The sequence below is a fragment of the Ahaetulla prasina genome, chromosome 1, assembly GCF_028640845.1.
Source record: "Ahaetulla prasina isolate Xishuangbanna chromosome 1, ASM2864084v1, whole genome shotgun sequence".
Lineage (NCBI taxonomy): Eukaryota > Metazoa > Chordata > Lepidosauria > Squamata > Colubridae > Ahaetulla > Ahaetulla prasina.
In genome coordinates, this window is record NC_080539.1 from 374,975,883 (window position 1) to 375,001,095 (window position 25,213).

At 43.4% G+C, this 25,213-nt stretch overlaps 1 protein-coding gene across 1 annotated transcript; it reads right to left on the reverse strand.

Moving 5' to 3' along the window:
- Positions 1-556: 556 nt before the first annotated feature.
- On the reverse strand, positions 557-22,871 carry LOC131188324 (vomeronasal type-2 receptor 26-like). The gene is made up of 7 exons (XM_058163532.1): positions 22,636-22,871; positions 20,266-20,560; positions 12,555-12,812; positions 10,871-11,128; positions 6,972-7,190; positions 6,322-6,451; positions 557-1,461 (listed from the first exon to the last, which is right to left on the reverse strand). The coding sequence occupies exons 1-7, from the start codon at positions 22,869-22,871 to the stop codon at positions 557-559; spliced, it is 2,301 nt and encodes a 766-aa protein (XP_058019515.1).
- Between the last annotated feature and the right edge of the window lie 2,342 nt (positions 22,872-25,213).

The following is a 25,213-nucleotide window of genomic DNA, read 5'->3' on the forward strand; positions in this document are numbered from 1 at the left end:
TATATATATGGAAGTACAAAGAAATTTGGCTTACCAAATAACCAGTTTTAAGCATCTGCTGCTGTAAATTCATTAAACAAGAGAAAATCATCCACTCTATTTAACAATGAATGATGAATCATGTATTCCATTTATTTTCACCCTTCCTTCCTTCCTTCCTTCCTTTCTTCCTTCCTTCCTTCCTTCCTTCCTTCCTTCCTCTGCCCATCCTTCCTTCATCATAATTGGAACTCAGCAAAGTCACAGGTGCCTAGGGAAACAGAACCCAAGACATTTCTAACGACTCTTTTGATAAAAATAAATAAACTTGGGATCCTGCTGTAAACTAAAATTCATATTTTTTATATCAAGGTTTATTTTCAAGATGAACGGGGCCTCACTGGGGACAACAGGAGTAAAGGAAAAATAAAATGGTAAGAGATTATTTATGACAAACTGGTATGTTGCTACCAGCTAAATATTTTATTACCAATTATTTAATATTCATATTTTTAAGAAATCAGATGAAATATAAAAATACCCCAAAGTTAAAATAAAAGTTTCCAATCCCTGCATATCAGAGATTCTTATGCCTCATTATGTTTTCCCTACAATTCAAATTGGGCCTAAATAGGATAATGAAGCATTTGGGGGAAAAGATGCAAGCCAAGAGACCAGCCCCAGAGGCTAAGATGGAGAAGATCTCCACAGCCACCATGGACTTCCCTTTGGTGCTCAGGTAGGTGGGGAGGAAAGTGATCCAAACACTGCAAAAGACCAGCATGCTAAAAGTAATGAACTTGGCTTCATTAAAGCTGTCAGGCAATTTCCTAGCTAGAAAGGCCACCGTGAAACTGACAAGGGCCAAAAGACCTAGGTAGGCAAGGACAATGTAAAACATGAAAGCTGAGCCGTCTTTACATTCCAAGATGATCTCTCCAAACAAGGAATGGAAGTCCATGTTGGGAAACGGGGGAGAGATTCCCAACCAGGTGGCACAAAGAAGAGCTTGGACCAGAGGACAGGCTATGACAATGGAGTTGGTCAGTGGTTTACCTAAGAGTTTCCTTGACCTGTTTCCAGGCTTGGTGGCTATGAAAGCCAGAACCACCATGATGGTTTTTGCCAAAACAGAGGAAACTGCGAGGGAAAAGAGAATGGCAAAGGCAGATTGTTGAAAGAGACAGGTGAATTTCCTGGGTCGACCAATGAAGAGGAAGGAGCAGAGGAAGCAGAGCAGGAGGGAGACCAGGAGGAGGTAAGTGAGATCTCGGTTGTTGGCCTTGACAATTGGTGTGTCACAATGTTTAAGGAAAATTGCCAGGACTCCCAATGTGATCGCGGAGACAAAAAGGGTGAGCAAAGCTAAAGTATATCCCAGGGCATCTTCATAGGCAAGGAAGTGGATCTTCTTGGCAATGCAGTGGTCCTGGTCCTTGTTGGGATATTGGTCTTCTGAGCAGGGATCACAGGAAGCTGCATCTGAAATCAAAAGTCATTTTGATTGATTTGATTTGATTTGATTTATTGGATTTTTATACCGTCCTTCTCCCGAAGGACTCAGGGCGGTTTACAGCCAAGATAAAATGACAATAATATACAAATAAAACAATGAATTAAAAAAACTTATTAAACATATGGCCAAATTAAAACATTAAAATGATAAAACCCCATAAAATTTATATCAGATATTAAAACTATTAAAAATCCTGTGCCAGTCCTGCGCGAATAAACAGATAGGTCTTCAGCTCATGGCGGAAGATCCAAAGGTCCAGCAGTTGATGAAGTCCAGGGGGAAGTTCGTTCCAGAGGGTAGGAGCCCCCATAGAGAAGGCCCTTCCCCTGGGGGCCGCCAGCCGACATTGCTTGGCGAACGGCACCCTGAGGAGTCCCTCTCTGTGCGAGCGTATGGGTCGGTGGGAGGTATTCGGTAACAGTAGGCAGTCCCGTAAGTACCCTGGCCCTAAGCCATGGAGTGCTTTAAAGGTAGTCACCAAAACCTTGACGTGCACCTGAAAGACCACAGGTAGCCATGTAACACCACTTCAGCCTGTGCAGGAGTGGTGTTACATGGGAGCCACGTGCGGCTCCCTCTATCACCCGCGCAGCTGCATTCTGAACCAACTGGAGCCTCCAGGTGCTCTTCAAGGGGAGCCCCATGTAGAGAGCATTGCAGTAATCCAAGCGAAACGTAACAAGAGCATGAGTGACCGTGCAAAGGGCATCCTGGTCAAGGAAGGGGCGCAACTGGCGAACCAGGCGAACCTGATAAAAAGCTCTCCTGGAGACGGTCGTCAGGTGATCTTCAAAAGACAACCACCCATCCAGGAGAACGCCCAAGTTGCGCACCCTTTCCACTGGGGCCAATGATTCGCCCCCAACAGTCAGCCGCAGCTGCAGCTGACTGTACCGGGGTGCCGGCATCCACAGCCACTCCGTCTTGGAGGGATTGAGCTTGAGCCTGTTTCTCCCCATCCAGACCCGTACGGCTTCCAGACACCGGGACAGCACTTCGATAGCTTCGTTGGGGTGGCCATGGGTGGAGAAGTACAGCTGCGTGTCGTCAGTGTACAGTTGGTACCTCACCCCAAAGCCATTGATGATCTCACCCAGCGGCTTCATATAGATGTTGAACAGGAGAGGCGAGAGAATCGACCCCTGCGGCACCCCACACATGAGGGGCCTTGCGGTCGATCTCTGCCCCCCTGCCAACACCGTCTGTGACCAGTCAGAGAGATAGGAGGAGAACCACCGATAAACGGTGCCTCCCACTCCCAAACTCCCTAACCGGTGCAGCAGGATACCATGGTCGATGGTATCAAAAGCCTCTGAGAGATCTAATAGGACCAGGGCAGAGGAATAACCCTGTCCCTGGCCCTCCAGAGATCATCAACCAACGTGACCAAAACCGTCTCCGTACTGTATCCAGGCCGAAAGCCGGACTGGAACGGGTCTAGATAGACAGATTCATCCAGGTATTGGGGTAATTGACGTGCCACCACACTCTCTACAACCTTCGCCACAAAGCGAAGGTTGGAGACTGGACAATAATTTCCCAAGACAGCTGGGTCCAGGGAAGGCTTCTTGAGGAGGGGTCTCACCCCCGCCTCTTTCAAGGCGGCAGGGAAAACCCCTTCCATCAAAGAAGCGTTAATGATCCCCTGGAGCCAGCCTCATGTCACCTCCTGCGTGGCCAGCACCAACCAGGAGGGGCACGGGTCCAGTAAACATGTGGTGACATTCAACCACCCCAACAACCTGTCCATGTCCTCGGGAGTCACAGGGTCAAATCCATCCCCAAAAGTCTCAACTAGACGAGTCTCCGACCTCTCACCTGGATCTACCCAATTTTGATCCAATCCATCCCGAAGCTGAACGATTTTATCATATAGATAACCACTAAACTCCTCGGCACGGCCCTGTAAGGGGTCATCCCGCACCTCCTGTTGAAGGAGAGAGCGGGTCACCCGAAACAGGGCAGCCGGGCGGTTATCTGCTGATGCAATGAGGGAGGAAACGTAGAAACACTTCGCTTCCCTCAATGCCACTAGGTAGGTCCTACTATAAGACCTAACTAGCGTCCGGTCAGCCTCGGAACAGCTGGATCTCCAGGCACTCTCTAGGCGTCTTCTCCGGCGTTTCATCTCCCTCAGCCCCTCAGAAAACCAAGGAGCTGGTTGAGATCTACGCCGGGTTAGAGGCCGCAAAGGCGCGACATGGTCTAAAGCACCAGTCGCAGCCAGTTCCCAGGCCGCAACTAGTTCTTCAGCCGTGCCGTGGGCCAGATCCTCAGGGAATGGCCCAAGCTCTGTCAGGAACCTCTCCGGGTCCATCAGGCGCCTGGGACGGAACCAACGTATTGGTCCTGTCTCCCTGCGGTGTTGAGTGGCTGTCCGAAAGTCTAGGAGAAGGAGAAAATGATCTGACCATGACAACGGCTCGGTAACTAAATCTCCTAAATCCAGATCATTTAACTACTGTCCAGAGATAAAAATCAGATCCAGTGTGCCTCCCCCAATATGAGTAGGGCCATCAACTATTTGTGTCAGGTCCAAGGCGTCATGGAGGCCATGAACTCCTGGGCCACCGTCGATGACAGGCCAGTCGATGGCAAGTTGAAATCCCCCATGACCATAAGTCTGGGGGTCTCAACTACCACCCCGGCAAGCACCTCCAACAGCTCGGGCAGGGCTGTAGTCACGCAGCAAGGAGCCAGGTACATGATCAACAAGCCCACTTGAACCCTATGACCCCACTTCACAAAGAGGGATTCACAACCGGCTATCTGAGGTACAGTGGTCTCCCTCGGTTCTAGGCTTTCCTTAATAACAACCGCCACCCCCCCACCCCTACCTTGGGCCCTCGGTTGATGGAACACTCGGAAACCCGGTGGGCACATTTCGACAAGGGGAACTCCCCCTTCCGTGCCCAGCCAGGTCTCTGTAATGCCCATAAGGTCCGCGGATCCCCCCTGTATAAGATCACAAAGTAGGGGGGCTTTGTTAACCACGGACCGTGCATTGCACAGCATCAACCGATGGGCCAAGCTCTGAGGATCCTGGCCGCCCAGGGAACGGAAAAAGTCTGAAGGGCCGGGGCGCGCGATCGTTTTAAACAGCGAGCACGCGCCCCCAAAGATTGATACGGCCCCTCACTTCCGCCATATCTGCCCTTCCATCTGTCTGGTGGTTCCAGACAGATGGAACCACCCTCACCACCAGGAACATCACCCTCACCCGATGCCTTCGGACCTGTTGAAACCACGCCGCAAGCACGTGCAGTGACTTCCCCCCCCCCGGCGGGCTACCCCCGACACCCGCCCTTTCCCTCCCTCCCCTTAAAAATTCCCTATCTAAAAATCCCCACATGTTCTTTCTAAATGCATGCCACCTCTGTGGATGCCAAGACCCGTCATTGAGGCCAGCCCTCGGTAATGTAGGGGGCTATTCCTGCGAGGCGGGGGCACCTCGCAGGCGCAAGAGTTCATATGAGGAATACCGCATAAGAATAAAAATTGGCAAAAGATGGCTCCATCTCCAGATTGGCTAGGATGGTAATACTAAAATAGTTCTCAGTTAAGGACGGGCATATGATGAAAAAACAATGGACAATCTCGATGGTATTATCCTGGTCAATTTCTGGACCAAGGTCTTAATTAGGTCCAATAATTATAAGCTCTTAAATCCAGGGTAAAAAGAAAATACTATGCGTCTGTCCAGAGCCAAGTCCAAAAACATGAAGGAAAGGGTGGGGTTGGTGCTTCCGTTGCCGCCATCGATGTCATTCTGCTGTCCCCAGACAAGTCTCCCATCTGTTCCTAATAGTCCACAAAGGACTAGAGAGGGCCATAAGAGTCACAAAAGGCCAGAGGAAACTGCCGATGGTATCGCAGCATCAGGGAAAAAGACAGGCCGAGAACAGACCGGGGTACATCTGTCGTCTTACTCTCTGCAGTCCTCCAGCAGTCCTCCAGCAACCGTCTCCAAACTCGACCAGGACACGCCAGCCAGGGGCCACCTTCATCTCTGCAACCATCACCCCTGGAATGTCCGGGTCGCTCCAGGGACCAAGTCTCTCCAGGTCTCTACAAGCCCCTCCAAGAGGCCTCCCAAAGGGGCCAGGCCTCCCCCGAGGGGCTGAAAGGCTGAAGGGATCGAGAACGCCATGATGAAAATTGAGGCCGCAACAGGCTGCAACAGGCCGCAACAGGCCGCCGAGATGAAAAGTTGAGGCCGCAACAGAGAAAATCCAGAAATCTCGTGGCCGAAAACCTCATGGCAAAAGCTGGCAAAAGCTGGCAAAACACCACAAACTGCCACTTCACCACTTCACCCCCGCTGCAGCTCGACTCGCAGCTGAGGGAGCCGAGGGACAAGGGCCCAAAACGGCGCGGCCAAAAGCAGGCCGGCTCACCACCCCACTGGCGCCACAAACATGGCCGCCGCTATCTGCCGCTCGCCTTCCCGGATCGTTCCCAGCAGCCGTGGGACCAAGAAGATCCGAAGACCTCTCCCACGGCTGCCCAAAAGATAGTTCACCAGATCGGGGGGCATGAGCGGCTAAGCAAGCGACTGGGGCACTGCCATCCTGAAGAAGCCGAGGAATCGCCGACGCCAGATCCTCAGGGCGCCGCCATCTTGCGCATGCGCAGAACCTTGTTGGGTTTTTTTGTATTTTGTATTTGTATTTGATGGTCTATCAAAAAGGACAAATCATCCTTCAATATTGATTATCCTGAGGATAAATTAACCTGATACAAGGTGATACAAAATGACAACAAAGTTTGTTCCTATCGAATGGTTTCCTTGATCCTGGAAGACCTACAAGTAAAATGAGCTCTACCTGTCTGATTAGAGATGGTCCCTTCTGGACAAGGGTCACATTGATAGCAGCAAACCTGCTCACCCTCCGGAACTCTTCTCCTCTCTCCTGCCTGGCACCTCTTCATGCCACACCTGGCAAAGGGCACCTTCTGAAAGACAAAAGGGCAATGCTTAAAAGGTCCTAGGCAATTACTATGCTTCATTTATTCATTTGTACATTTCTGTTTCCATTGTCAGAATGTCTTCAAAAGCAAAGGTTAACAGAAACCAGGAAAAGCTCCTGGGGGATTAAGGCTAGTGCCACTGTAAACCGCCAACTGATTCTGTAGATTGGAACTGGAGCTTGACATGCAAAAGAAGGGTTGTGAATTGAGCTATTGCTTTTCTGAAGGAAACAGTGATGGAGATCCAACTGAACGGGAATGGTCCATGGAAACCACTCTTGGCTGCTCCATCTGCATCCTGGGTTTCAACCAGAATTTCTTCCTGATCTCCACCCTGTCTGATCTGTCACAAATCAGACCTCAAATATGTCACATGCAAAACAGGTTTTTCATCAAATGGTTGCTAAAGTTTTGATTCGGTAACCTGTTTTCATGTAAGGAGGATATCTTGAATCCCTAGGAGAGAATGAGTCCTTTGCTGAATTTATTTAATTTTCCAGCTCACCTTTCTTGCCCAGACAATTGAATCGGAGTTGATAGTGAAATCTTGGCCTGGGGGAGCCCCAGGATCAATGTGCCCAACTTTCACAGGGATAAAAGATAAATTGGGGAGGAAAACCCAATTGAGAAGATCAAAACGAGCAGATCCCAGTCCATCTTCTGAGAAGGAGACCTCATCTCCAGCACTGTTGTTGAACTGGACGTTCCTCAAATAGGGAATAATCTGAGAGAAAAGAGACTGTCAGGGTTTCATATAACAGATCCAGTGCAATCAAAACTCTGAGTTTCCTCAAAGTAAGAATTTATTAGGAAGAAGCTGACTGTGAAGGACCTGAGGTTTTCCCCACCCAAATCAAAACCCAAAGTTCTTGCCTCAGTTATCTCTATCTCCCCCCCACCTTAATTTCCCACAGTTGCAACCAGCCTTGCTGTGGCAGCCCTGAAGATTTCCAAAATGATTCCAGGGCTGAAAGAGACCATCAGAGTTTGGAATAATTGGTTGTAAGGCACAAATGAGACATCATGGCTTCTATGAAGAAAATTTGGTAAAACAAATTAGAAATCAAACCCAGGGGCATATAAAGAGATTGTATAATGTGTTGGTAGAAATAGATTCTGAAAGGGACTTGATAAAAGATTGTATGATAAAGTGGGCACAGAATATTCAGGAACCAATAATGTTTGGAAACTTGGGAGAGAATTTGGGTTAGAAATGTTAAATTTACGCAAGCGCAGAATTTAAGGGAAAACTTTTATAAGATGTTTTATAGATGGCATTTAGATCCTAAGAAACTATCATGTATGTATCCAGATATGCAAGCGAAATGTTGGAGATGCAATTGTGATGATGCTACATATTTTCATGTATGGTGGACTTGTAAGAAAATTAAGTCTTTCTGGATAAAAATTTGGTGGATTATGCAGAATATTTTGAAGAAGAAGATTAAGTTTCAACCACAATTTTTCCTTTTAGGGATTATGATGGATCATACAGTAACTGATACTAAATTGATATTGAACTTGATAACAGCAGCAAGATTACTGATTGGACAGTACTGGAAGAAAAAAGAACTACCCACAATAGAAGAATGGATATTGAAAGTTTCTAATTTGGCAGAGATGGCCAAAATCTCAGCCTTTTTGAAAGACAATACTCAAGAAAAAATATTTAAACGAATGGAAGAAATGGATTGACTATATTCAAAATAGATATCAGACTAAGAGATATCAGACTGCCTTTGAATGAAGGACGTAATTTTTTATTTTAAAGGAGGAAATCAGGATATGCAAAAGAGAAGAATTATAATTGTGTTAGACTTAAAAAGTTTAATGTATGAATGTTAGTTTTTTGAACTATACCTTGTGTTTGCTCCGGGAAGTCTGGGGGGGAGGGGAGGGTTTGAGGGAGAGGGGGGGAAGGGGGATGGGGGGGAGAAAAACTTATTTCTTTTTGTAAAACTTTTCAAATAAAAAAAAAGAGACATCATGGCTTCTATCATTTTGTGATGGCCATCAGGAGGTTTGTACATAGAGATAGTTGGTCAATCATCAGGAACTGATTTTAAATAGGCCTGGGATAAAGATGTCTTTCATTTGATGAAAATTAAAAATAAAATAAAAATAAATCAATAATAATAATAATAACAATAATAATTAAAGAACAATTAAATAATTAAACAACAACAAAAATTAAAAAGAAACGAACAGTGAATAAACTCAAAGGGCACACTCAATGGATGACTGCTGTTAGTTTTCTCTGTTTCCAAGTATTCTAACTGTCATGAAATTTTTCCCTTAATTCCATATTCGATCTCCCTTCGATAATCTTTCATCTTTTACTACTTGTCTTGCTTTCAGTTGCTTTAGCATATAGGCTAAGTCCAGTGGTGGGATTCAAATAATTTAGCAACTGGTTCTCTGCCCTAATAATTTCTTCCAACAATCAGTTCACCAAACTGCTCAGAAAGTTAACAACCGGTTCTCCCGAAGTGGTGCGAACTGGCTGAATCCCACCACTGGGTGAGTCCCTCTTCTCTGTGACAGCACCTCAAATATTGGAAGATTGCTATCACGTCAGCCCTGATCTTCCTATTTCATGAGACTAGATACCTGCAAAACTACGAAAACAAAACCCTACACCAAAGACACAGGGGACTGGTGGAAGAGGGAAAGGACATGGTGGCGGAGAACTAAAAGGCGGAGGAAGTGTTCGGTGGACTGAGCAAGCGGACATTGCATTTACCACAGCTACGTAAGTAAGGTGTATCAGCTCATAGAATTGTTTCCTCCCAAGAATTGTGTGATGGAGAAGGAACTCAACCAAATGGAACATTAGAAAGCTACTAGAGTATCAAGGCTGGAAGGGAGAGGACAATATATGGCTAAATGTATGATAAAAGGAGGTTAAGGGATGCGGTGGCTCAGGGGCTAGGATGTTGAGCTTGTCGATTGAAAGGTCGGCAGTTCAGCGGTTCGAATCCCTAGTGCTGCCATGTAACGGGGTGAGCTCCCGTTACTTATCCCAGCTTCTGCCAACCTAGCAGTTTCGAAAGCACGTAAAAAATGCAAGTAGAAAAAATAGGGACCACCTTTGGTGGGAAGGTAACAACGTTCCGTGCGCCTTTGGCATTGAGTCATGCCGGCCACATGACCACAGAGACGTTTTCGGACAGCGCTGGCTCTTCGTCTCATCTTGAAACGAAGATGAGCACAGCCCCCTAGAATCGGCAGCGACTAGCACATATGTGCGAGGGGAACCTTTACCTTTACCTTATGATAAAAAGAGGTTAAGTCCTGGCAAATGGACCAAAATTCCCAATCCTTAAAAGCGAAGGCTAGCAAGGAATGGTGGTTATGCTGCCTCCATGGCTAGAAAAAGTGGGCAACCAAAGCAACACGGAATGAATGGGTAATTGGTAACTTGTTTAGGTATTGTTATGGAATCAAAATGCAGCAATTAATGCTAGGAAAGTGCAAATTTGCCTACTAGGACAGCTGAAGCTTCTGGCAGAGTTGCCATCTTGCTTTATTTCCTCTCTTGCTCTGGGATGATGTGACCTCCCTTGGATGACCACTTTATAAAACTCAGACAACCATTGAAGACTTTTCTTCATGAATCTTATGGACAACTGGTTTGGTTTATTTCTTCCCCACCCCCAACTCCCGACCCCTTTTCAACAAAATATACTTATTTTGTTTGATTGTTTTTTAAAAAATAATTGCCATTTTAATCTGCCATACAGATATTTATTTCAAGAAATACACATAGGGAGCTTCATCTCTAAAGATCTGAGGAATGGATTAAAAAAAAATCAGAGAGATTACCTGCCATGACTGGACATTTGATAACCTCTTTCCTAGTCTTAGCATGGCTGGTCGCCCTCTGGATCCATACATTGCACGTAGTCCATGTGCCACAGCGTAAATGGCATTGTAGATATTGTAACTTTCACCTGTCATGCTTGTTTCAAACATGTAAGATGGCAGATTCTGTAAATTCTCCTTTCCTGTACATGGCTTTCTCCCCTTTGGAGGCATCTTGCCTGGCTTGTGGATCTTGCAGCGAAAGACATATTCCCACCACAGCGGGAGAAAGAAATTCCCTCGTGGGTTCAAAGGGTCTAAAGACATGAGAAAACGGCTGAATTCGGAGACATTCCCGGAGTGGTCCCTGAAATGCAAAGCCCCATGGAAGGGCTTTATACCTTGCAATATATGTTGAGAGTTCAACACATTAAGTTTCCAATTGGATGTAAAGATCCAAATGTTCTGAAGTGATTTTTTTCTCCATTTTTCATGAACAAACAGAATCGTTTGTACATTTGAAATAGTACTGATGTCTCCAAATAGAATAATCACTTCACCTTTAGACCAAGTGTCGAAAATATGAACTAACTTCGATACTGGAATATCAGAAAAATCAACTCTCAACATGATAGCGAAGGCCAGGCAGATCTCCTTCTCCTTCAGCATTGGCATCAGAGCTGAGGTAAAATGTTCCCCATCGTCATCGTCAGCGGCCACCAGGCCAACCCAGTTCCACTGGAAGTACAGGAGCAGCTGGACTAAACCCACATACTGAGCAAATTCACTGGGATTAATCCTGAAGAAGGAAGGATAAACTCTTCTGTCTCCTTGAGTGAACTCAAAGCCAACACCAAGCTGGAGAAAGCGAGAATCTTCTTTAAGAGCGAAAGTCCAGTTTAATGGTGACTTCAAGGGTCCCCATTATGTGGTCTAATTACCCCACCCGTCACTTTTATCCACTTTGAGTGGGAAGGTTAATCTTTCTCCCTTATTAGGAAGAGCCACCAGTTATCTATTTGGCCTGGTTGTGATAGATCAGAAGTCAAAGGAACAAACCATCAATCTGATACAGACAATAAACTGCACTGAAAGGTTCAGAAAGATGATAAACTTTTATGGAAGTCAGAAAGTGATTTCTCTCAAGGAATGGCGAAGCAGCTGTCCAGATGAAGTCAGAGACCCTGACACAAAGTTGTAATCTTTTATGTAAATATAAATATATTTGACATTCAGATTTTCAGCAGTCTTTGTCATCATCCAGAAAGAAAAAAACACAAGATAGTCAGGAACAAAGGAACACCATGAGGTAAATCTAAACAGTATACAGAACCCACGGAAGAAAAAGAAGGGGGGAAAAGGGAAATGCTCCCTTTATACTTATAGCAACCAATTATAATGCAGATTACCTCACGAATGAGTTGGCGCTAACTAATCAACTTATTAACCTATTGTATACTACTAAATTCACTATTCTAACACTTTCTTCATGAATCTTATGGACAACTGGTTTGGTTTATTTCTTCCCCACCCCCAACTCGACCCCTTTTCAACAAAATATACTTATTTTGTTTGATTGTTTTTTAAAAAATAATTGCCATTTTAATCTGCCATACAGATATTTATTTCAAGAAATACACATAGGGAGCTTCATCTCTAAAGATCTGAGGAATGGATTAAAAAAAATCAGAGAGATTACCTGCCATGACTGGACATTTGATAACCTCTTTCCTAGTCTTAGCATGGCTGGTCGCCCTCTGGATCCATACATTGCACGTAGTCCATGTGCCACAGCGTAAATGGCATTGTAGATATTGTAACTTTCACCTGTCATGCTTGTTTCAAACATGTAAGATGGCAGATTCTGTAAATTCTCCTTTCTCCTTTCCTGTACATGGCTTTCTCCCCTTTGGGAGAGAAAGCCTGGCTTGTGGATCTTGCAGCGAAAGACATATTCCCACCACAGCGGGAGAAAGAAATTCCCTCGTGGGTTCAAAGGGTCTAAAGACATGAGAAAACGGCTGAATTCGGAGACATTCCCGGAGTGGTCCCTGAAATGCAAAGCCCCATGGAAGGGCTTTATACCTTGCAATATATGTTGAGAGTTCAACACATTAAGTTTCCAATTGGATGTAAAGATCCAAATGTTCTGAAGTGATTTTTTTCTCCATTTTTCATGAACAAACAGAATCGTTTGTACATTTGAAATAGTACTGATGTCTCCAAATAGAATAATCACTTCACCTTTAGACCAAGTGTCGAAAATATGAACTAACTTCGATACTGGAATATCAGAAAAATCAACTCTCAACATGATAGCGAAGGCCAGGCAGATCTCCTTCTCCTTCAGCATTGGCATCAGAGCTGAGGTAAAATGTTCCCCATCGTCATCGTCAGCGGCCACCAGGCCAACCCAGTTCCACTGGAAGTACAGGAGCAGCTGGACTAAACCCACATACTGAGCAAATTCACTGGGATTAATCCTGAAGAAGGAAGGATAAACTCTTCTGTCTCCTTGAGTGAACTCAAAGCCAACACCAAGCTGGAGAAAGCGAGAATCTTCTTTAAGAGCGAAAGTCCAGTTTAATGGTGACTTCAAGGGTCCCCATTATGTGGTCTAATTACCCCACCCGTCACTTTTATCCACTTTGAGTGGGAAGGTTAATCTTTCTCCCTTATTAGGAAGAGCCACCAGTTATCTATTTGGCCTGGTTGTGATAGATCAGAAGTCAAAGGAACAAACCATCAATCTGATACAGACAATAAACTGCACTGAAAGGTTCAGAAAGATGATAAACTTTTATGGAAGTCAGAAAGTGATTTCTCTCAAGGAATGGCGAAGCAGCTGTCCAGATGAAGTCAGAGACCCTGACACAAAGTTGTAATCTTTTATGTAAATATAAATATATTTGACATTCAGATTTTCAGCAGTCTTTGTCATCATCCAGAAAGAAAAAAACACAAGATAGTCAGGAACAAAGGAACACCATGAGGTAAATCTAAACAGTATACAGAACCCACGGAAGAAAAAGAAGGGGGGAAAAGGGAAATGCTCCCTTTATACTTATAGCAACCAATTATAATGCAGATTACCTCACGAATGAGTTGGCGCTAACTAATCAACTTATTAACCTATTGTATACTACTAAATTCACTATTCTAACACTTTCTCTTTCAAAAGTATATCAATATATTAATATATTACCGTATATACTCGAATATAAGCCGATCCGAGTATAAGCCGAGGTCCCCAATTTTACCCCAAAAACTGGGGTAAACTGGGACCAGTATGCCGAGGTGGAAATGAGGCACCTACCGGTTGGGGAAACCCTCCTCCTCAGCTGAGAAGGCTGGCTCCCCCGCCCGCCTTCACTGCACCGGCAGGGCTTCCCAGCCCGTCCGCAAAATGTGAAGCTCGAGTATAAGCCGTATATGTCAGTATAACCGAGGCTTAAAAAAAACTCGAGTATAAGCCGTATAGACCCGAGTATAAGCCGAGGGGACGTTTTTCAGCACAAAAAACGTGCTGAAAAACTCGGCTTATACTCGAGTATATACGGTAATATAAAATATATAACATAACATAACATAACATAACATAACATAACATAACATAACATAACATAACATAACATAACATAACATAACATAACAACAGAGTTGGAAGGGACCTTGGAGGCCTTCTAGTCCACCCCCTGCCCAGGCAGGAAACCCTACACCATCTCAGTCAGATGGTTATCCAACATTTTCTTAAAAATTTCCAGTGTTGGAGCATTCACAACTTCTGAAGGCAAGTCGTTCCACTTATTAATTGTTCTAACTGTCAGGAAATTTCTCCTTGTTTTCTAGGTTGCTTCTCTCCTTGATTAGTTTCCACCCATTGCTTCTTGTTCTACCCTCAGGTGCTTTGGAGAACAGCCCAACTCCCTCTTCTTTGTGGCAGCCCCTGAGATATTGGAACACAGCTATCCTGTCTCCCCTAGTCCTTCTTTTTGTTAAACTAGACATACCCAGTTCCTGCAACCGTTCTTCATATGTTTTATCCTCCAGTTCCCTAATCATCTTTGTTGCTCTGCACTCTTTCTAGAGCCTCAACATCTTTTTTACATCGTGGCGACCAAAACTGAATGCAATATTCCAAGTGTGGCCTTACCAAGGCATTATAAAGTGGCACTAACACTTCACGTGATCTTCATTCTATCCCTCTGTTTATGCAGCCCAGAACTGTGTTGGCTTTTTTGGCAGCTGCTGCACACGGCTGGCTCATCTCTAAATGGTTGTCCACTAGGACTCCAAGATCCCTCTCACAGGTACTACTATTGAGCAAGGTACCACATATACGGTACCTGTGCATTTTGTTTTTTTGGCCTAAATGTAGAACCTTACTTTTTTCACAGTTGAATTTCATTTTGTTAGATAGCGCCCAATGTTCAAGTCTGTCAAGATCTTTCTGTAACTTGAGCCTATCTTCTGGAGTGTTGGCTATATATATATTAATAATATATTAATATTATTTATATTATTTATATAATATTATATATATATATATATATATATATATATATATGTTTTCTGAGGTTTTCACGGGTGTTTGTATATAGGTCTTTGGTTGTTTTTTCTCCCGTGTAAAATTGGAAGTGTCTTGGCGACGTTCGAGAAGTCTCATTCGTCATCTTCAGGCTTCAGTCAGTGGGGAGTAAAGCCGAACAACCAAAGACCTATATATATATATATATATATATAGGTCTTACGGTTGTTCTTTTCTCCCGTGTAAAATTGGAAGTGTCTTGGCGACGCTTTGACGAAGTCTCATTCGTCATCTTCAGGCTTCAGCTTCGTGCTTCTGGGAGCAATGTGTGATCGCAGCTATTTCTTCCTTTAACTGCTAGTGGGGTTTGAACTGATTGGGTGGGAGCTTGGCTGTGCTCTGATTGGCTGGGGGGTTTTCTGTGCTCTGATTGGCTGGGGGTGTGTCCTGTGTTGGTGGGGGCTTGGTTGTGCTCAGTCTAATCTGTGCTGCAGGGGGATTTGAGCTGGTGAGCTGCACTGCTGCTGTTTGGCTTCGTGTTCGTGGTCGTGCTACATCTTCGTAGTGGGTGTCAGTCTGCTGCATGTATGGATTGGAGGGGTTTGAAGTGGCTAATGTTGCAGCTGCGGTCTGGCTTCTGGTCCTTGGTCGTGCTTCCTGATCAGTGTGGGTTTGGGTGTGCTTTCTGGGTGGATGTGTGGTGGTGACATCCTGAGTGGACCTCGTGAGTGTGGGTCTGGTGTCATTCCTCGTGTTAGGGACACGTTTGTCAATAAGGGCAGGTTTCCAAATGGCTGGTAGGCGGGAGGTATCATCTCGTTTGTTCATGCTGTGTGGGCGTATTTCTATCTCGATGGCTTCTCTGATTATTCTGTTGTTAAAGAGGTCAGTTTTGGCGGTAGTTCTGGGCCTTTTAAAGTCTAAATAGTGTCCTGTGACTTTAAAGTGTTGGACCAGGGAAGAAGTTGGTTCCTCTTTTGAATGAGTTCTTGTGTTCTTCAATGCTGCCTTATTCTTCTGTTGGTTTGTCCAATGTATGTGGTGGGGCAGGCGGTGCATGGGATTTCATATACTCCTTGATTTTCTAACTCAATTTTGTCTTTGGGGTTTCTTAGGATGGTGGATATTTTTGGTTTGTGCAGAATGCTGTCTTGATGTTATGTTTGTGGAGGATCTTGCTGATTCTGTCTGTGGTGCCTTTTATATATGGGAGGAGGGCTGTGCCATTTTCTTGCTCTCTGTCTTGGGTTTTAGTGGGGGGTTCTTTTTGGATTAGTTTGGTAATTTTATTTCTCTGGAATCCATTGGATGTTAGTACGTTTGTGAGAGTGTGTAGTTCGGTTTTTAGGTGTTGTTCGTCAGCTAAGCATTTTGTTCTAGAGATGAGTGTCTTGGCTACGGAGTTGATCTGTGCTGGGTGGTGGTGTGAGAGTGCATGCAGATAGCGGTTTGTGTGTGTTTTCTTCTGGTAGATGGTGTGTCCTAGGGAGCCATTGGGTTTCTTGTAGACTAAGACATCTAGGAAGGGAAGTTGGTTGTTAACTTCTGTTTCCATGGTGAACTGTATTTTGGGGTGTAGGCTATTGAGGTGTGTGAGGAAGTTTTCAAGTTTTTCTTTCCCGTGTGGCCAGATTATGAAGGTGTCGTCTACGTATCTGAGCCAGAGTTTGGGTTTGTGATCAGATTTTTCTAGTGCTTGGGTTTCAAAGTGTTCCATGTAGAGGTTGGCAATGACAGGTGAGAGGGGTGATCCCATGGGTGCGCCTTCTATTTGTTTGTATTTTTGTCCGTTATAGATGAAGTATGTGTTGGATAGGCAGTGGTTGGTCAGATCTAGTATGTGCTTGGGGGGGTTATATTTGTTATATTTGAAGCACGAAGCTGAAGCCTGAAGATGACGAATGAGACTTCGTCGAAACGTCGCCAAGACACTTCCAATTTTACACGGGAGAAAACCCGAACAACCAAAGACCTATATACAAACACCCGTGAAAACCTCAGAAAACAAATATTGCACCTCTACGGGGAGGAAATCCACCATCTGACCAGGACCTATGAAAAACTAGAAGTCCAAAGAGCTTCCATTTTATGTGACCTCGCATTCCTACGAAACTGCCGCGATGAAAATTTAATCCCCAAATGCTTCCAATTGAAATTCCACTCCAACTCTGCAGCCACCAAACGCATCCTAAAAGAACAGAATTGGCCTTAATCAGAAATGAACTTCACACAAAAGATTCCTCCTAGATCAAATCAACAAAGATCTCCTCACACTTCACCTCAAACTCAGCAACAAGATGCACCCGCACTTTGGGACAAATCCAAACAACTTGCCGTCTGAGAACACAGACCACCCTCAAGACAGACACGCACACCAACAAACTCCGAAGACTACAAGAACGCCAGAAAACAAACCCCTCCACCCTCACAGCAACACATGAAACAAACAGTGCATAACATCTCAGATAGGATCCTCACCAAAGCTGAAACCGATGTCCTTTCCAAAGGATTCAACTTTGCAGTCACTCCCAAACACATCCCCACTGAGACCATTATATGCGGAGTTGAAACCAGCCTGACCAAAATCAACCCCGATGACGCTAACAAAATCAGACTCGAAATCACCAACATCCTCTGCAGCAGCAAGCCACCCAAAAGCAACTTACCCAAAGAGGAACAGACAGCACTACTTAACCTGAAAAAAGACACCAGCATAATAATCCTACCAGCAGACAAGGGCAATGCCACGGTGGTTATGAACACATCTGACTACCAAACCAAATTAACCAACCTACTCCAAGACCCTGCATACAAGCCCCTAAAAACAGACCCCACCACCTACCTAGAAAAAACCACTAGATCCAAAATAAAAGCCTCCCCCATCAGCGAAGAAATCCAACAAAGAATCATTCCCAGAGAGAAATCATCCAGATGCCCTAAGCTCTATGGCCTCCCCAAGATACACAAAGAAGGAACCCCACTCAGACCCATAGTCAGCTCCATAGGCTCACCTCTACAAAACCTAGCCAAATTTCTGCCAAACAACTACAGCCCTATCCAGAATCCATCACCTCACACGTAACAAACTCATTCCAGTTCATAGAGATCATAAAGAAACAAAACTTACAGCCCAGCGACCTACTCGTGAGCTTTGATGTCATATCCCTCTTCACCCAAGTGCCAATCAAAGAAGCCTTGACAGCTATCCAAAACAAATATAACCCCCCCAAGCACATCCTAGATCTGACCAACCACTGCCTATCCAACACATACTTCATCTATAACGGACAAAAATACAAACAAATAGAAGGCGCACCCATGGGATCACCCTCTCACCTGTCATTGCCAACCTCTACATGGAACACTTTGAAACCCAAGCACTAGAAAAATCTGATCACAACCCAAACTCTGGCTCAGATAGTAGATTACACCTTCATAATCTGGCCACACGGAAAGAAAACTTGACAACTTCCTCACACACCTCAATAGCCTACACCCCAAAATACAGTTCACCATGGAAACAGAAGTTAACAACCAACTTCCCTTCCTAGATGTCTTAGTCTACAAGAAACCCAATGGCTCCCTAGGACACACCATCTACCAGAAGAAAACACACACAAACCGCTATCTGCACGCACTCTCACACCACCACCCAGCACAGATCAACTCCCTAGCCAAGACACTCATCTCTAGAACAAAATGCTTAGCTGACGAACAACACCTAAAAACCGAACTACACACTCTCACAAACGTATTAACATCCAATGGATTCCAGAGAAATAAGATTACCAAACTAATCCAAAAAAAACCCCCCACTAAAATCCAAGACAGAGAACAAGAAAACGGCACAGCCCTCCTCCCATATATAAAAGGCACCACAGACAGAATCAGCAAGATCCTCCACAAACACAACATCAAGACAGCATTCTGCACAAACAGAAAAGTATCCACCATCCTAAGAAACCCCAAAGACAAAATTGAGTTAGAAAATCAAGGAGTATATGAAATCCCATGCACCGCCTGCCCCACCACATACATTGGACAAACCAACAGAAGAATAAGTGCACGATTGAAGAACACAAGAACTCATTCAAAAGAGGAACCAACTTCTTCCCTGGTCCAACACTTTAAAGTCACAGGACATGATATTGACTTTAAAAGACCAGAACTATCGCCAAAACTGAACACTTTAACAACAGAATAATCAGAGAAGCCATTGAGATAGAAAACGCCCACACAGCATGAACAAACGAGATGACACCTCCGCCTACCAGCCATTTGAAACCCGCCTTATTGACAAACGAGCCCCTAACACGAGGAATGACACCAGACCCACACTCACAAGGTCCACACAGGATGTCACCACCACACATCCACCCAGAAAGCAGACCCAAACCCACACTGATCATGAAGCACGACCAAGGACCAGAAGCCAGACCGCAGCTGCAACATTAGCCATTTCAAACCCTCCAATCCATACATGCAGCAGACCCACTATGAAGATGTAGCACCACCACAAAGCCAAACAACAGCTATGCAGCTCACCAGCTCAAATCCCCTGCAGCACAGACTAGACTGAGCACAACCAAGCCCCCACCAACACAGGACACACCCCAGCCAATCAGAGCACAGAAAACCCCATCCAATCAGAGCACAGCCAAGCTCCCACCCAATCAGTTCAAACCCCACTAGCAGTTAAAAGGAAGAAACAGCTGCGATCACACATTGCTCCCAGAAGCACGCTGAAGCCTGAAGATGACGAATGAGACTTCGAAACGTCGCCAAGACACTTCCAATTTTACACGGAGAAAACCCAACAACCAAAGACCTACATACAAACACCCGCGAAAACTTCAGAAAACAAATATATATATATATATGTATGTATATGTGTATATATATATATATATATATTATTATATAATATATATAAAATTATATATATATATATATATATATATATATATATATAATATATAATATAATATATATTTATATTATTTATATTATTTATATAATATTATTTATATAATTTATATTAATATATTAATATAAAAGTATATCAATATATTAATCTTCTCACAGTTCCCATCACCAGTCTCTTTCCACTTATGACTGTATGACTGTAACTTTGTTGCTGGCAATCCTTATGATTTATATTGATATATTGACCATCATTTGTGTTGTAAATGTTGTACCTTGATGAACGTATCTTTTCTTTCATGTACACTGAGAGCATATGCACCAAAGACAAATTCCTTGTGTGTCCAATCACACTTGGCCAATAAAAATTCTATTCTATTCTATTTATTTGTGGTAATATAAAATATATCTTGATATATAAACTATAAAAATAAATTCAACTATAGGAAGGATTATGTAAGTCATATTGTCAGAACTTCATGTTCAACCTTGGCTTCTGTGTGTCTTTCTGTTGTTTGTCCATTCCTTATTGTATTGCCCTTACCTGTGGGACCTTGAAGATGCTGAAGATGGAGGCCATCTGCCTTGAGGATTTGGCATTGTCACCCGCAATGACAGAGAGCAGGTTGTCCTGCTGGTCACATTTATAACCTGGAATCATTTGGCCCCGTGTGGAGATCAGGGAGAGGCTGAATAAAGAACTATTCCTCTCAGTCTGGTGATTGTCATAGATGTGGAAGCCAAGGGTGATGTTGGGGAGGAGATCCAGATCCTTGTTGACTTCTTTCACTGCAAACATCAAGGCCAGGAACTTCTCAAAGTTCTTCGGTTGTATGACGCTACGGTGAAAGAAAAAAAATCATTGGGGAACATTAAAGGAAGCTAGTGTCTGCTGGTAGAGTTTGCGTCACCATATTTTTGGTTTAGTTTGCAACAGCAAAAATTCCAAGTTCCATTGAGTTTTTTTCTCAAGCTTTTCTTTGATTATTTGTATAGCTTAGTGAAAGAGGAGAAAAGCTCCATCTCCAATATCATGGACAATTTTATATGATTCTATCACCCCCACCAGCTTTCTTCCCTTTGCTTTAGTGATTGTGTCATTCTTGGAGCTGCTTCTTCAGGTCTGGTCATTGCTGACCACAAGACTCCAGTGGGGGATGGGTGGGTGTCACAACACAGATTTACTGAAGATATTATTCATGAGAAATGCTGGTTCCAAAATTGAGGGGTTTTGGCTGTATCCCACATTGGAAAAGGGTTGCGATTTGAGATTTTTCTTTACCATGATATTGTGTCCAAATTAATATTATAAAGCAACTTTATGGACTGAGAAGGCAAAGTTAAAGCTACAGGCTTGCTTTGACTGCACTGATTGGAATATTTTTGAAGATACCTCTGCAGACCTGGATGAACTCACAGATACTGTAACAACATATGTCAGCTTCTGTGAAGACCTCTGTGTACCAACCAGGAACCTGCAAATATACAGTAAGAACAAGTGGCGAAAAAGTTTACCATCAAGGAACATCATTGTTCACTTAGCCAGCAGAGTCTTTAAGGTGCTGCCCTCCCTACTTTTAGATGCATTATAATCATCCTGATGAGAAAGACTTCTGGAAAGACTCAGAATCCTAGCCCATTTCTTGAGTTTGGTTCTTTTTCGAGAAAGGGACAAAGATCTGAATTTTACAAAGACATTGCAGACATCACTAGAACAATAATTTGTTTATTATTTATTATTTGTCTGGAACCCATACCACATCTCTGACATAAATACAATAGAACGAGTCCAGAAATATTTTACTGGAAGAGTTCTTCGCTCCTCCGAAAACAACTAAATACCTTATACCACCAGGCTTGAAATCTTGGGATTAGAAAACTTACAACTCCGTCGACTTCGACATGACCTGTGTTTAACACACAAAATCATCTATTGCAATATCCTTCCTGTAAAATATTGCAATATCCTTCCTGTTCTCCACTCCTCCGTAACCAATAAAATACCTTATTCCACCAGACTTGATATCCTGGGTCTAGAAAACCTGGAACTTCGTCGCCTTCGACAGGACCTGGGTTTAGCTCATAGAATCATCCGTTGTAATGTCCTTCCTGCCAATGACTACTTCAGTTTCAACTACAATAACACAAGAGCTACCGACAGATTTAAACTTAATGTCTACCGCTCCAGTTTAGATTGCAGAAAACACGATTTCTGTAACAGAATTATCTATGTTTGGAATGCATTACCTGACTTTGTAGTCTCGTCTCATAACCCCAAAAGCTTTATTCAAAATCTATCCACTGTTGACCTCACCACATTCCTAAGAGGACTCTAAGGGGCGTGCATAAGAGCACAAACATGCCTACCGTTCCTGTCCTATTGTTTCTTCCCCTAGATATATATATGCTTATACTACCTTGTTTCTCCTCATATATATGCTTATATATTATATAATCTTTTGTGTTATGCTTGTGTATATTGTTATGACAAAATTAAATAAATAAATAAATAAATAAATAAATAAATAAATAAATAAATAAATAAAAGACTACTTCAGCTTCAATCGCAATATTACAAGAGCAAAAACTAGATTCAAACTTAATGTCAACCACTTCAAACTTGATTGCAGAAAATATGATTTCTGCAACAGAGTTGTTAATGCTTGGAACTCATTACCTGACTCCATAGTCTCTACTCAAAATCCCAAAATCTTCAACCAAAAACTGTCTTACCGTTGACCTCACCCCATTCTTAAGAGGACTATAAGGGGCATGCATAAGAGCACAAAAGTGCCTACCGTTCCTGTCCTATTGTTCCCTTCATTATATCATTATTATAATTTCTGAAAGAAGTCCCTGAATCCAAAACAAAGAAAACAGTCACACAAATATTTTGCCTCCAGGTGAAACTTACAAGAATTTATCAATAAGCAGGAGTGGGTCCTTTTGAAAATCTGGGTCAAGGAAGAGCGAAGGAGCTGACAGGGGTAAATTCCCCCCAATAATTAGATCACCAGCTCTGTACTGTTCCCACGGATTCTGAAAGTTGAAACCCTCTGGTGGCACACATGTGGTTTGAATCTTCTTAGCAGAAGTTGGAGGCAGGAACCAGAAAAGCAGCAGCTGCAGCAGGAGAGGAAGCCCAGCCATTCTTGTCACCTTCCTTCCTACATCAGAAATCAGAGTTTGTGCCGAAGCAGAATTTTTTTTTAAATTTGCATTTATATCCCGCCCTTCTCCGAAGACTCAGGGCAGCTTACACTGTGTCAAGCAATAGTCTTCACCCATTTGCATATTATATACAAAGTCAACTTTTATTGCCCCCAACAATCTGGGTCCTCATTTTACCTACCTTATAAAGGATGGAAGGCTGAGTCAACCTTGGGCCTGGTGGGACTAGAACCTGCGGTAATTGCAAGCAGCTGTGTTAATAACAGACTGTCTTAGCAGTCTGAGCCACCAGAGGCCCCCGTAGGTAGCCCTTGAAATCTCAGCAGATTAACATAGTTAACACAGAGCGAATGTATCTGATGTCTCTTTGAATTAACACATTTTATTTTATCACTTTATTATCTCTTATCTTTCTTAATCTGAAACTAGACTATGCATTGTATTTTATTTTATTTTAATGATAAAGTCGAAAGACTAATCTATCAATAAGCTAATATTATATCAACATGTGTTCTCTTATCTGTGTTTGGGCTCTGATATGATCAGATAAGTCTCACCAAACGCAGGCCTTAGCTCTTTGAAAGAGAAGGGAAGGTCTTCTGCCAAGGGAGAATCCAGAATAGGTTTTTCCTTGGAAGATCTTTGTGGGTTGAAATCCACAGGGGACACTTTAAGAATTACTGTTCTGATAATCACAGAGAAGCTATCATCCTACTCTCTTAGCAATAGATGTTGTCCGAACATCAGATCGTGAAAAACATGTTTGTGTCTCTTGTTGCTAATCTACAGAGTAGATGGACTTGAGAATCAAGGTGAATGTCAGCATCCACTCCAATCCTCACATATTTTTTGTACAATTTAAATTCAGTAGTTAGAATGTAATGGGTTCTTTCTGTAATATAAAATAGTTAAGGATGTAAGCTGTATCACTGCCCTATACAGGGTAAGGGAAGAGGGCCCTTTAAGAGTGTCGTCTGACATAACAGAAGGGGAGGGGTGATCAACGGTTGAATGTTAGAGCGCGGGCTTTTTCAACAGAGACTGCATTCCTGAGATGATTAACAGAATAGAATAGAATAGAATAGAATAGAATTTTATTGGCCAAGTGTGATTCGACACACAAGGATTGGACAACAGCTAGAGACCTGCAGAAGAAGATTACCACAGGGGCCAAGAAGGAGCTGGCAATGGACCAGACCAGCCTGACCTCCTGAGGAGAGGAGGGACAAATGGGGGGGATATGGAATGTTAGCCATATTGTGTCTCAGATTCAACTTTATACTGCTGCAGTCATGATGTATTTAGTAAAAGTACTTTTCTTTATTTGCAAATGAAGTCAAGGTGTATTCTTTCCTAGATATAATCAGAGGCAGCCTGACAGTGAAGTTGAGTTTTTGGCACACTTGATCCTCAAGCTAAGCTGTGAGTCTAGGAGGACAGCCAGATTGCACACTGGGTCTGTGCTACCCCATCTAGCACCATAGATGGTATAGTCCTAGAACTAGAAGGCCCCAAAACCCAAAGCCACTCAGTCTTCCCAGGGTTCAACTGAACCTATTTTTCCCCATGACAAGGGCTTCTCGTAAATAGTTCATACCATTCCGCTGTCAAACACAACTATTGTGGTTTTTGATATCATATATAAAAATTCCCCTCTAACCCCCCTGGATGGCCTGTATCTTCCTTAATTTATTTATTTTTTTATTTTATTTGTCACAACAGTATATATAAGCATAAGCCTGAAAATAACTATATAATATATAAGCATATATATAAGCATAAGTATGTAATAACTATATTAATTGGATATAATGAAAGGAAACAATAGGACAGGAATGGTAGGCACTCTTGTGCTCTTATGCACGTCCCTTACAGACCTCTTAGGAATGGGGTGAGGTCAACAGTAGAGAGTTTTTGGTTGAAGCTTTGGGGATTTTGAGAAGAGAGACGAGAGATGAAAATTTAGAAAACATAGGAGTGGGGCACTGATTTACAGGGCAGGAGATAGCCATTCTGAGGCAGATTCCCAGACAGGTACGTGAAAAAGAAAGAAATATTATTTTTGTCAAGCAAATTGTACCAGAAGGATTTCAGATGGCTGATGCCAGAGGGATTGATGACAGGCATGAAAAAATCAGTACAGCGGAGGCTACGGCCTATGTGGAGGAAGCCTTCCTGGAATCAGATGACCCAGGAATTGAAGAAGGGAGGTTATAGATCATGCTGAAGCGGCCGCTGTTGCTGCCCTGAGTTGGGAGGAACCCAGAGTTCTGAGATCCAAAACTAGGAAGTGATAAAGATATTTGGGATTGTGTTGGTTT

What these genes read in the sequence shown, in the direction of transcription:
- LOC131188324 (XM_058163532.1), bottom strand. Translation starts at nt 22,871, where the DNA reads ATGGCTGGGCTTCCTCTCCTGCTGCAGCTGCTGCTTTTCTGGTTCCTG. An exon ending in TTGATTTTTCTGATATTCCA is followed by an intron (nt 11,129 to 12,554) that starts GTATCGAAGTTA and finishes CGCTTTCTCCAG; the next exon opens with CTTGGTGTTGGCTTTGAGTT. An exon ending in GACCATCTCTAATCAGACAG is followed by an intron (nt 1,462 to 6,321) that starts GTAGAGCTCATT and finishes TTTTGATTTCAG; the next exon opens with ATGCAGCTTCCTGTGATCCC.